Source organism: Schistocerca americana, chromosome 2 (assembly GCF_021461395.2).
Source record: "Schistocerca americana isolate TAMUIC-IGC-003095 chromosome 2, iqSchAmer2.1, whole genome shotgun sequence".
In the NCBI taxonomy this organism is placed as follows: Eukaryota; Metazoa; Arthropoda; class Insecta; order Orthoptera; family Acrididae; genus Schistocerca; species Schistocerca americana.
The window spans coordinates 329,189,947-329,203,897 of NC_060120.1; the positions used below are offsets into that span (position 1 = coordinate 329,189,947).

The following is a 13,951-nucleotide window of genomic DNA, read 5'->3' on the forward strand; positions in this document are numbered from 1 at the left end:
GTGGAAACTGTACAAAAGCATTTCTTAAGCTTAATGGTCTTCCATGTGAGAAATACACCAGAGCCTTGTGAATCTAGCCTTAGTGCCTGTGGCTATTTTTTGTTTTGGCAAAATAAAGTGATCAATTAATTCTGGAGTCAATGATCTTCAATAAGCATTTTGTCCCCTGGCATCAGATAACAGCACACATACAAATAAGGTGTAATCTTGATCATGATAAGCCCACGGCTGAAAATTTTAATGAAAACCACCTTAACTGTATTATTACACATTTATTGTGCTACAACCAATTTTGTTTCTTTGAACACCTTCATGTTGCCTGGAGTTAAACAGAACAGGAACCTAGGCTAAAGCAACAGTATTTTAAAGAATAAAATTGGGGAACACTCTGATAAACTTATACTAAATCCTCGCCTAGTTGTGCTGAAATCAGCACATAGATAGTCTGGTTCTTGTGTGTCATGTTAAAGGCAACATCCAAGAACTCTGATCGTAAACATTCTGCCTATACGGCTTGGTGGATGTATGGTGAGCCAATATGGCATGCTGCATACAGTAAACTGCCAAGAGAAGGCTGCTTCTTGACAGAGGTAAACATGTAAACATAGTATTTAGTCTCTGTTGAGTGCAACAATTGGCCATGCAATTGTAACTGCTACAAGCAATGAAGAAACCTTAAGCACAGTACCAATTTTATAGAGTGCACGATTAATGCAAACAATTAGAAAGTACAACTGAGTAAATGTTAACAATACAATTATGCACAATAACAATGGAACAGGCAACAGTACTTGCACTAAATTGTATCGTCATTTGACAACTATGACAGTAAGTTAATAAATATACAGATGCAGAATAATTATGTACAATATATCTGGAATGATAATTTTCATCTCTCAGAATGATCATAAGTTAGTAGTAATGTCATTACAAGAGATGGGCTGCCATTTAAGAACATAGAAAAGCTAAGGCAACCAAGCTGATGGTTGTGGTACACTGTTAATAGAATTACAAGTGAGGTGTTTTAAGTTAGCTACAATTATTTACAATGGAAGAAATCATAAAGCAGTGGTTACACAGAGCTACATCATTAGGTTGATAACACCATACAAATTATTACACAACTTAATGGAAAAGTAATTACATATAGTACAACAGGACCATTAACTGATCAAACATAGCGATCATGACCATAGAATAAAAGCCATTACCACAAATAACATCTTGTCACTAAATGTACAAAAAACTGAAAATAGCTGAACAAGGTGGTTTCAATTGTTTGGATTAATTACGAAGTAGCTTTTATTCTTTATCAGTTCTGTACTTTTGCATGATAGTAGCAAGTTCAAGGCCAATGGCCCTGCTGCGTTAGTGACACTGGTTCCAGTCTGATCACTGAAGTAAAGTGCCACTGGGCTTAGCTAGAACTTTAATGGATCACCATCCGTGTCTGCAGAGCACTGCTGACAAGCAGGGTGCACCCAGGCCTTGTGAGGTCATTTGAGGAGATATTTGACTGAGAAGTAGTGGCTCTGTTCATGAAAACGGACACCAGGAGAGCAATGAGCTGACCACATGCCCCTCCTTAACTGCATCCAGTATGCCTATTGGCAGAGGATGACACGGTGGTTGGTCGGTATCACTGGGCCTTACTAGGCTTGTTCGAACAGAGTTTTACAAAGTTAAATATAGCTAGATTTTAACTGACAATACATGACAAGCTACCCAGTTTATTTTGCCACTCCACACGTTCAGTGACAACATGTTTTCTTGTAATAGCTTTTATTCATTGCTCACAGTCAACTGCTCACAATCACTGTGTGTGCAATTAATTCATAGGTGCAACTGGTTGCTCACTGTTTTTATACATCTACATCAGTGCAACCATGTATAGCTTTTCTGTCTACCTCTTTATTGTATAGACGCGTTGTTAGTAACACACAAAAAACTACCCTGTTCAGCTACTCTCAATTCTTTTACACAGTCAATGACAAGACGTTACTAGTGGTAACTGGTTTTACCCTGCAGTCATGATCACCATGCATGATCACAATTATTGGTTCTGTTTTACTATTTGTGATTACTTCACAATCAGTTGTATAGTAACTCAAATCAATTTATCAACAGCTTTGTGTAACCACTTGTTTACATTCTCTTCCAATGTAAATAATTTTAGCTAACTTGTAATTTTATTACCAGAATATGATAACCATCAGTTTAGTTCCCTTAGCTCTTACATTTTTAAAAACACACACACCTCTTGCAACAGCATTACCAATAACTTATGATCACTCTTTGAGGCCAAAATTATTCCAGATATAATTTACACAATTATCCTGTAACTGTCTATTTATTCACTTACTGTTATAACTGTCAAATGACAGTGTGATTCGGTGTAAGTATTGTCACTTGTTCCATTATTACTGTACTTAATTGTGTAGTTAACTTTTGTTTGGTTCTACCTTTCAATCGTTTGCATTGATTATGCACTTGTTTGGTTCTACCTTTCAATAGTTTGCATTAATTATGCACTCTTTAATATTAATTCTGCACTTGAGGATTAGTCATTGCTTGTAACAATTACAATTGCACACTCTACTATCACACTCTACTATCACACTCTAAAGAGGCCAAGTACTATATTTACTTGTTTACCTCTGTTGAGGTACACTTTACTGTATGCTTTACTGTACACAGTATGCCACATTGGCTCACCATACTTCCACCAAGCCATTAGCACAATGTTTATGATCAGCATTCTTGGATGTTGTCTTTAACATTACATATAACAACTAAACTGTCTATGTCTCAACTTCAGCCCAACTTGGTGAGGATTTAGTCTAAGATTGTTATCAGTGTGAGTCTCCTATTTTATTCATTAAAATACTGCAGCTTAACCTAATTTCCTGTGTGTTTAACTGCAGGCAACCTGGAGGTGTCCAAAGAAAATAAATCACCCATAACATAATAAATGTTTAACAAATACAGTGGAGGTGGTTCTCATTAATGATTAAGATAGATGTGGGAACTGAAGGGGGCCATGGTGACCATTATTGGCACTGTTAGACCTATTCCCATACAGTGACTGCCTCGTCTGTCCAATACTGCTCTTCCCAAACTCAGAAGAAAAGCTACTGAGATGCAAGTCCTTAAGAAGACAAAAGTCCCACAAAAACTTAGATCTGAAGAGCACTTTCCAGAATTCACCATGTATATGCCTGAAGTCGTGCAAGCTACCTTGTGTCTGTCTTCAAGTCACACAGATATTTGATGTCACTGAGAAGCGGAAAGAATGCTGGAATGATCATCATCCCAGAAGACCCATCTGATTCGAAACCCAGGGTTTGACCATTTTTGTGGATGGTTCAGAATCTACCACATCCAAAACAGGACAAAGGGAAATGTAGCCAAATCTGTAAGAAGTAGGGTTATCACGAAAGTGCTGCATGTGGGTGCGATGCAAAGGAAAAGAAATACAACATTTTTTACAGAACTCCCCACTCCATGCTTTTAAAGGCAGTCTGAAAGACTTGCATGAAGACAGCAAGTACTATGATCTGGTTGTCAAATTTAAGCATTTATCTGTTATACACTGTATGTGTATAACTAAAAATATCAATAATAGTAATAACAACAATAAAAATAACACTACAGAGAAATGTGATACTACCAGACATAGTTGAGTGTGCCATACTATGCTTCTAACTAAGACTCTAGCTAATCAAGAAAAGGCAAAGGACACCATTTCTAATATTATAATCAAATCTTTATCACTGTAGGCTTTCCCAGCTGGAGACCTGAGAAACCATCAAATCTTTATCAGTTTGCATTAAAAAAATATTTCTTTTTTTAAGATGACATTCACTAAAATGGAGTTGCATTATCCTAGTTCCAAGACCATAGAAAATAATCCACATTTGTCTACATAAGTTGGGTTGCACTAGCATCTTAAAATGCGAGGCTGAAATTGTGTGATGTTGTGAACAATTCTTTTGTATTTTAAATAATTTATCTGTTTTTAGCTGGTACTTACTTTAATCTAAATAAAGCAGTGAACCATGAACAAAATCCTTTGTCTATTAGAACACTCGAATCTAATGATGCAAGAGAATCAGCTTCATTGGATGTGTTCATCTCATCCGTCCTTGCATAGAAGAGCTGAGTCCATCTGTGAAGGAAAGCTTTTTTAATAAAATCATGTCAGTTAAAACACAATGTGGTGATGGTAAATATAAACAGTGAACTAAACAGCAGACAAAATTACACAAAGGGAGACTCAAATTTTGCAAAATAAATAAATTAGCATAAAACAATAGTCTAATGAGGTTGTGGCATAAAATGCATTCAAAATAAAAAAATCAATTTTTTCCTTTATGTCAGAGATGTTTATAGAAAATAAGATGACACAGGAAATCTGGATTTAATAATTTTTATAAAAAGAGAAATAGCAGAGTGAGAAAGGGTGGGTGATGGAGTGGAGGCAGGAAGAGCAACATAATCCAGATACACCTGAATAGTGAACAAGGTTGTCAACAAATACAAAGGCTATTCATAAAGTAGGAAACGTTTTGGCATTAAAAAAAACTAAGTACATGAAATACATTTTATTATATACATCTGAAAGAGCGATTGACATACTACTTTTTCACATAGTCACCAAGCACATTGAGGCACTTATTAATAGTGGTGGACAAGCTTTGAAAGACCTTCGTCGTAAAATTCTGCCGCCTGAGACTTCGGCCAGTGAATCACGCCTGCCTGAAGTTCCGCATCATCATCAAAGTGCTGCGTTGCAAGCCAGTTCTTCATCTTGAGAAACAAGTGGAAGTCACTTGGTGCAAGATCAAGGCTGTAGGGTGGATGAGGGAAAATTTCACATTTGAATGAATTAAGGAGTTATTTAGTGTGGTTTGCCGTGTGAGGTCGGGCATTGTTGTGCAAAAACAAAATTTTGGACGTCAGCTTTCCTTGGCGTTTGTTTTGAACTGCTCTTCTAAGGCTGTGCAGAGTTTGACAGTACCGGGGAGAATTTATGGTTGCTCCACGTTCAAGAAAATCAGTAAGAAGTACATCTTGCCTATCCCAAAACACTGTTGCCATCAACTTCCTTGCTGACAAGGTTTGTAAACATTTTCTTCGTTTTTAGGGAGACCCTGTGTGCCCCCACTCCATGGACTGTAATTTTGTCTCGCAACTGATGTGTTTCATCCAAGTCTCATCACCCATGTTTGCAGTAGGCCTCCAGAGACGTCAACGATGCCCCCTTTTGCTGTTCTTTATGGTGCTTTGTAAGCACTTTGGGCACCTATTGTGCACAAAATTTGCGGTAGCCTAGCTTTTGAGTGAATTTCAAACACCAAAGTCCATGAAACTTGTGGAAAAGAAAGCAAAAGCTCCATTATTGTCAATCGACGGTTTTCACAAATCGTTTCATCAACTTTAGCAACCAGATCGTCAGTCACAATGCTTGGACGTCCATTCTTCTCTTCTTCATTAATGTTGGTTCGGCCATTTTTAAACCAAATGCACCATTTACAGACAGAACATTCACTCATTACACTGTTTCCGTACACTTCGCACAGTTCACTATAAATTTTTATGGGTTTTAGGTTTTTGCCAACAAAAACCGTATCACAGACCACACCTCACAACTGGTGGGATTTTCAATTGTAGCGCACATTTCAAATTCAGATATCACAAATACCAAACGTGCAGATACATTCCCACTGTCACGGATGGATGCCGACTGAGCTGCCAAGCATGTAAATACCAAAACATATGCAATCGGCGCACACCTAGTGGCGTCAGACGGAAACATTCCCTACTTTCTGAATAGCCGTCATATACATTCAGAACTGAGAAGGAATTTAAGCTCCAAAAACAACATAGAAGGAAGGAAGAATAGAATTTAACGTCCCATTATAGAGAAGGTTGCTACAGACAAAGCACAAGCTGTGATTATGGGAGTGATACAGAAGAAAATCAGCAACACCAGAAGCATTCTTTTCAAAGAAACCAGCCCAGAATTTTCATCAATCAAATTATTGAAATGACTGGAAACCTAAATATGAATGGCCTGATAGGGATTTTAACTGCCATCAGTTCGAAAACTAGTCCATTGCGCTAAACACCATGCCACCCCACTCAATGTAAACAACATCAAGTTGAAAGAATGGAATTTACAAAGCAATGCCTACAAGACTGATTCACTCTTCTTCCCGTCACTCACCATTACTGCATCTACAGCTACATTTACTGTCATTAATTTCAATGTATAAAAACCTGTATGACTCAATTACAAAGAGTGTCTGGGATTCAATTCTAGGTCAGCCAATCTGACACTTATTTCTGACATTGATTTGTGTACACACAAAAAAATGCAAGCTGTATGGTGGGGCCCATGTTACCCACTAGATATATCACATTCAATAGGACTATGACTAGTAAATTAACCCTTTGGCCCACCTGCCATCTCCCAATTGCTCACACTATAGTAAGCAAGAAAGTTTGTTGTGCATTGAGCCCTCTAGCTTTTTAGCCATGTGCCCGAACCTGCACAGAGTACATGTATAGTATGGCACATATATTTTGGTCCAACCTCAGGACCCGTGAAATAATAATCGACATTTGGGCATAACCAATAACTATAAGATGTCTGTGAAGTAAATATGATTGATTTACCAGTGAAAATAAATTATTTATTATTTGAAAGTGGATAATGCATCAGTAACAATTTGTAAATAATACTCAGTTCAAATTGTGTTTCCGGAATACTCCTAGATAACTGGTAATCTTCAACTGTGCGATATTTTTCAAAACAATGAGATAGTGTAACACAACTCGACAATTTTTATATTCCCAGACCATTTCACTTTGTTTCTTATTTCTTTCACATATTTTGGAAGCTCTTTTTGGTCAATTTTTCAATGATGTGGGAGCTATATGTTTTAGAAAGTGAGCCCCCCGTTGTATGTATATCTCATTGGTACATCTCTATATGTCTGTAACAGCTCTCATCTTATATAAACTTGTCACAGTATGTTTCGTAATAATGCTTCTGATATTTGAAGTCTATACTCAGTTTAATTCTGTTTTAATAGCTTTTTATTGTACAGAATATATGATTTATAGGTGCCATTACAAACATGCAAAAAAAATTTTGGTACATCAAAACCCACTAATATACAATCTTGGCAGTCAATACCAAACATTCCCCTGTTGTAACCAACAACACATCTTCGTTCGAAAGTATGGTTTTGTTGACTTCCCTTTTGTTCAGTCATTTCTATACTTTAAGGCTTTGTAGAAATAATCTGGATATCCTCTTTATCCGTACACATCAATGCTAATTGCCATTGCAGCTTCTCGAAGTATTCTCTTTTTTTAAATTTTGCTTTAACAATATCTCCCAGCATTTTTTCTATTAATCTATCCCAACAACATCTGTTCCACTTTCAACTGACATTACAAGCCATTTTGGCATACAATACCAGTCACCCATATACAAAGTGTGTCAGAGTGAGTGTAACAACTCAATCACAACAGCTTCAGATGCATTATAATCAAGATCTCTTTTATCGTTTCCTGAAAATACTTTGAATTTATAGCAATGGCTCAAAGCTGCTTCTCACAGTGTATAAAATTTTAACCCAAAAGTACCGATACTTAGGAGAACTATGCCACTGGATAGATTTTTGCAGATAACTGTTTTATTATATGTTCTTTTTTCTGACAATAGTTATATGGGTTATTTGATTCTTTCAGAGACCACAATCAACAAGTGTGAATGCAACAAAGGAGTACACATCACTGAAGTAAGAGACTATCAAGAACTGTTGAACCCCAAGTCCGACTCTGGCCCTCGTCGTCATTGTCAAATTGTTTTGCATGCCGTCATGAACCAGGGTCATAATCTTTGCACATGGTTTGCACAAAGTGCCACAAGACAGGCTCTCAGTTATTGTTTCTAGCCAGACTTACTTTCTGAGTCTCACTCATGGTTGGAGTTGAAAGCGTTAAAAAATCTATTACAGCAAAATCTATAATGCACATAACCTGAACAAAGAGTATGAAAAATAGTAGAAGAAACATTACAGAAATGGAATTTTTCACATTAATTGCAATTAGATTTTTCTTGTAACTAACAAATGAACAAGCTGCTATTTGCACGGAAGTCCTGTGATACAGAGCAGACATTTGGATGAACTTCAACAACTTTCAGATGCCTTGACCACACTTTTTGTCATTTACACAATCACCTTACACATTTTGACAGGGTAAGTTTCAAAGGCTACAAAATGCAATACAAAACAAAACTGATTTGGCGACATTTAACATTTTCATATCTTTTGATACCAGTTTCATTTTATTGACTTTGAAAATGACAATGTCAAAACATGTACAGTGATTTTGGAAATAATAAAAGTGTGGTCAAGACATCTGGAAGTTGTTAAAGTAAAATATGTGCATTGTTACACAAATGTTACTTACCGTTCCTCTGTCTTCTGGACCAAGGCAAGTCTGCCATAATTCCAAGCTCTTTTCCTCAAAATGGCAAAGAGTAGCAACAAGAGCTGAAAGAAAAACTAAGATGAATATTCAATTGGGCCAAACAAATTATATTCAATAAAACAAAACAAAAGAACACTAAAAAAGGAGGGGAACTTAAATTCATTTATATTGCGCAAAAATTCATTCCAAGTGCCCCAACTACACCACTATTAATCTCTCTTCATTAAATTTCAAAAATAAAGTTAAATCCAAAATTTTGAAATAATATCCCAACTGGGTTTGGCTAACTGTTCACAGTAACAAACACTTAACTGTCCACAGATGCATAAGAATGTTCAAAATGTTGAAAAATACACACTGTTCTGAATGCTTCTGCGGAACACACAGAGCACTACTGTTCAAGATAGCCTTCCCACCCCTACCCTGCTCTCCTCACAATCATTGTAAATACAAGGTAATTGTTTAAATTATTGAATAACACTGTGTACATCTGTGTTACCATTAAAGGCCATGGTTATGAGCAGGGGTTGAGTTTTTCATTAAGTATTTCATAAACTGTTGTTCTATCAGCTCTGATCACTCTTCCTCCGCCGGCCAGTGTGGCTGAGCGGTTCTAGGCGCTTCAGTCTGGAACCGCGCGACCGCTACGGTCGCAGGTTCGAATCCTGCCTCGGGCATGGATGTGTGTGATGTCCTTAGGTTAGTTAGGTTTAAGTAGTTGTAAGTTCTAGGGGACTGATGACCTCAGATGTTGAGTCCCATAGTGCTCAGAGCCATTTGAACCATTTGAACCACTCTTCCTCCTAACACAGCAGTTCTCCTTATTTCAGTAATAACTCGCATGGGGTGGGAGTATTTACTAATTTTATTTTCCTGCAATAGAACGTACTCTATTAGAGCACCAAGCTCCCTGCACCTGCAGTCTAGATCTTTCAATGTTTGGCAGATATGAACACACTGTAGCTAGTTTTGTAGACTAATTTATGTTTAACCCACTGACTGGATTTCCAGTTTACATGAAGCAAGAGAACATGAGTTTCATTCAGTGAAAAATGAGAGAAAATAATAATAATAATAAATAATCAATAACGATCAAGGTCCGCGTCACTCCATTTTTAACCGGACTTAACGTCTGAGAAAGTGAAGGAAATAATAATAATAATAATATTTCGGTGATCCATTGCGGAATTGGGACAGTGGCCGATCAGATAATTAGCATGGAAATCACTAAACAGTTTTGAGAAGTTATTTTTTTAGATGACAACCAGTTTCAGCATCTAAAAACACCAAGTTGACTTTACAGACAGAAGGTGAAGCATAATAGTAGAAGCCCTTAAAATCTACAGAATTAAAAAATTTGCTCTGAGCACTATGGGACTCAGTTTCTGAGGTCATTAGTCCCCTAGAACTTATAACTAGTTAAACCTAACTAATCTAAGGACATCACAGACATCCATGCCCAAGGCAGGATTCGAACCTGCGCCCATAACGGTCTCGTGGTACCAGACAACAGAATGCAGTTTGCAGCATTAAGTCAAGTACCTGTGCACGTACAGCACAATATCTACACATACTGGTTAGCATTGACATTCGAGTTATAACAGAACATGCCACGCATTACAAAAAACCAAAAATACATAATATACAATCAGGAAAACAAATGAATAAAACTTGTCTAGTTTTATTTATTTATTTATTTATTTATTTATTTAATTTTTTATTTCTCCACATTGTACCTTTCTTTTTTATGTATTTTTAAATATATAAAACCTACATAATTATTATAGATGAGAAATACACTACTTTTTAGGAAAACTTGCACTCAAAGTAAAACACTGTTACAATACAGCCTATGAAGTGCACAACAGTGTGCATATCTATTGTCTAAATATTATCACTACTGGTGATACATCAGATTTACTGCCATAACTTCAAGAACACAGCCAGATGCAAAACCCAATGGTCAATGCACTGGTTTTTCTGGCTGTGAAATACAGTAGGTCCCCTTATGAGTATTGGTATATCTCAAGATCTTTGTTGTTTTTGCAACACACTGAATCTCACTTGGTTACACTACATACTATTGGTATGTAGCATGTTTTTATTATTGACCATGATTTGGTCTTTTGTAAGCTCATACACATCTATGATGGGATTTTGTATATGATAGTGATTTCTTCTTGATATTTTAGCATGGTGAGGTGATTGCTATTTCCTTATGGTTGGGTTTGTTGTTACATGCCACTTTTAGCTGGTTACATTTTTGGATCCAAATTGACATATTTCCCAGGTCATATGTGGAGTATCCAGTGTTCTTGACTACATCTCATGACACATGTTATGGTTGGTTGGTTGGTTGGTTTAGTTTAATTCTAGCTTTGTGACTTTTACTTCACCATACACCTTCTGGCACATTTTATGATGTTCTTACCATACACATCTATTTTCTGATTTTTATGGATTTTGGGTTGATGACCTGACGACAGCTGCGAGTTTTGAGTATGTTATGTGCTACTGTTGTGGGTCACAAGTTTTACTGTGAGGCTCGAGACTCCTGGCATATACAGTCTTCTGCTACTAAATTGTTTGTTTGATCATCTTTGTTCTCCTCATCATTTAGAAGGTTTTGATTTAGTACTGTTCCATCCCATGACTGGATTAAAGTATGAGGCTATTTAACAACTGTTTTTTCCATTCAGAACTGTTGCCCCCTTTTTGCGCCAATATGTTCCTTAATAATTGGGCTTATAGTTAGGTGTCTTATTGGTTTCACACTTACTTCACTTTTAACTTGTTTCAATCCCACACTACCCATTGCAATGCAACTTGATATATGTCAGTTCCCATCTGGACGAGTTCATTACTTTGTAGGTAGGTTAATAGTATGATACCTTATATTCCCAAGAAAATAGTAATTACACTGTCAATTGAGATTTTGGAGAACTCCCCTTAGTTAATATAGATTTGAGGTCTTTGTTCCACTCTTGTATTTGCCCACCTATTAACTGACATAACGGACACCAAATCACACCTTTTTATTTTTTTATTTAGTATATAACATATGCCTCTCGGTATTTCATGGGTATTCCTCCTATGTTCGTTGCATACTATTATTCACTTAATATCTTGTTGGCCACTGGGTTTTGAATCTGGTTGCATTCTTGATGTTGTGACAACTAATTCTGATATACATAAAAAAAAAAAGAGATAGAATCTGGAGAAATAAAAATTAATTAAATAAATAAACTGGACAATCTTTATATGTTTGTGTTTCTAATTTTATATTGTCTATTTTTGGTTTTCTGTAATGTTTGCCATGTTCTGTTATAACTGTGATGTCAAAATAGTTTCAGTGCTAACCAGTTTATGTACATTTCTAAACTCGTCATCTAAATAAAATAACTTCTCAGAACATATGGGTGTTTGGCAATTTTCTTGGTAAATAACAACATTTTTCTGTCACTGGCAAATTTGCTATGAAAAACATTTTTTGTGCAAAAAATCTACGAAATTTCATTACAGAAAAGTACATTCCTTTTTCTTTCTTTCTTTCCCTCAGGATCAAATTCAGTCATCAACTGCAAGTACATTTTATTATGCTTTACCAGTTCCAATAAATTAATATGTCACCTTCAGAAGCCTACAATATTAGGAATACTATAAATCTTTAGACCTTGGCTATATATTTATGTGAAGTATTAAAAAGTAACTGCTGTTGTGGTCTTCAATCCGAAGACCGTTGTTGTAGCTCTCCACGCTTATTATCATATGCGAGCACCTTCATATCCAAATAACTACTGAAACCTACATCTTTCCGATTCTGCTTACTGTATTGATCTCTTGGTCTCCCTATACAATTTTTAACTCCCACACTCCAACACTAAATCGGTGAACCCTCGATGTCTCAAAATGTGTCCTATCAACCCATACCATCTCCTGGTTGGGTTGCGCCACAAATTCCCCACCTCTCCAATTCTATTCTGTACTTCCTTATTAGTTACGTGATCAACCCATCTAAGCTCCTATTCTCTTTTTATCTAAACTTTTTTCATCCATGCTACACTCTAAACACCTTCAGAAAAGACTTCCTAACACTTAAATCTATATTCAATGTTAGCAGATTTCTCTTTTTCAGAAATGCTTTTCTTGCCGTTGCCAGTCTACATTTTATATCCTCTGTATTTTGGCCATTAGTTACTTTGCTACGCAAACAGCAAAACTCATCAACTACTTAAGTGTCTTGTCTCCTAATCTGATTCCTTTAGCATCACCTGATTTCATTCAACTACTTTCCATTATCCGTGTTTCACTTCTGTTTATGTTCATCTTATATCCCCCTTTCCAGACACTGTAATTCTTTCAACTGCTCTTCCAGCCTTTGATGTCTCCGACATAATTATAACATCATCACCAAAACGCAAAGTTTTTGACTGACTGACAGACTGATTAATTGAAGGAGGTTAAAGGACTAAACAGTGAGGTCATCAGTCCCATGATTCCAAAGTACCTCGCAGAGGAGAGAGGATCCACTGAAAGTGGATGGATATGATCAGAGGAGTCAAATTATAAAATGAGGAAGTTAAAACACACACAGTGTAAGGTATAAAAGGGTAGCCCAAATCTAAAAAACTGGGAAAACAGACAGATAAAAGAGCGGTCTTCACAAGGAGGAGTGGTCATGGGTCCCAGACTGAGAAAACACGAAGAGAGGCCACAACCACCCCACCCTATTCCAAGACTGAAGCAAAACCTTACATTTGAAAATAAAAACCACTTTCACAGAGGAAACTGAGGACCAGTTCAACCATCTGTGAATCATGTGCTTATATCAAAATAAATAATGTGTGATCATGGTATCACCAATGCATAGACAATGTAAGACAGTGGATTCCTTTCATGAGGAGTGGAAAGCAGAACACCGAACTGCAGAATACTCCTTGAATGTGCGGAGTTTATTACCAAGAGCAGTAGCACATCAGATGTTATTCCACTTTCGGTGGTGGTGGTGGGGGTAGGAGGAAGAGAGCTGGCAGGGCGGCGGGGGAGGAAGAGAGCTGGCAGGGCAGCGGGGGGGGGGGGGGGGGCAGGGAGGAAGAGATCCGGCAGGGCAACGGGGGCGGGGGGGGGCGGGGTGGAAGAGATCCGGCAGGGCGGCAGGGGGGCAGGGTGGAAGAGATTTGGCATAGCGGCGGGGGGGGGGGGGGGGCAGAGAAGAAGAGATTAGCAGGGCTGTGAGGGGGGCGGGGTGGTAGGGAGTTGGCAGGGGGGAGGGAGGGTAGGGAGGAAGGGAGTTGGCAGGGGGGAGGGAGGGTAGGGACGAAGAGAGTTGGCAGGGGGGAGGGAGGGTAGGGACGAAGAGAGTTGGCAGGGGGGAGGGAGGGTAGGGACGAAGAGAGTTGGCAGGGGGGAGGGAGGGTAGGGAGGAAGAGAGTTGGCAGGG

At 37.7% G+C, this 13,951-nt stretch overlaps 1 protein-coding gene across 1 annotated transcript in view; it reads right to left on the reverse strand.

Moving 5' to 3' along the window:
- The window catches only part of LOC124593684 (calcium permeable stress-gated cation channel 1-like), a 181,139-nt gene that overhangs the window by 105,047 nt on the left and 62,141 nt on the right, over window positions 1-13,951 (reverse strand). Inside the window, exons 4-5 of the mRNA XM_047131985.1 lie at window positions 8,491-8,573; window positions 4,034-4,168 (exon numbers count right to left, since the gene is read on the reverse strand). Of these exons, the coding sequence (XP_046987941.1) occupies window positions 4,034-4,168; window positions 8,491-8,573 (218 nt within the window). The remainder of the gene's footprint in view (window positions 1-4,033; window positions 4,169-8,490; window positions 8,574-13,951) is intronic.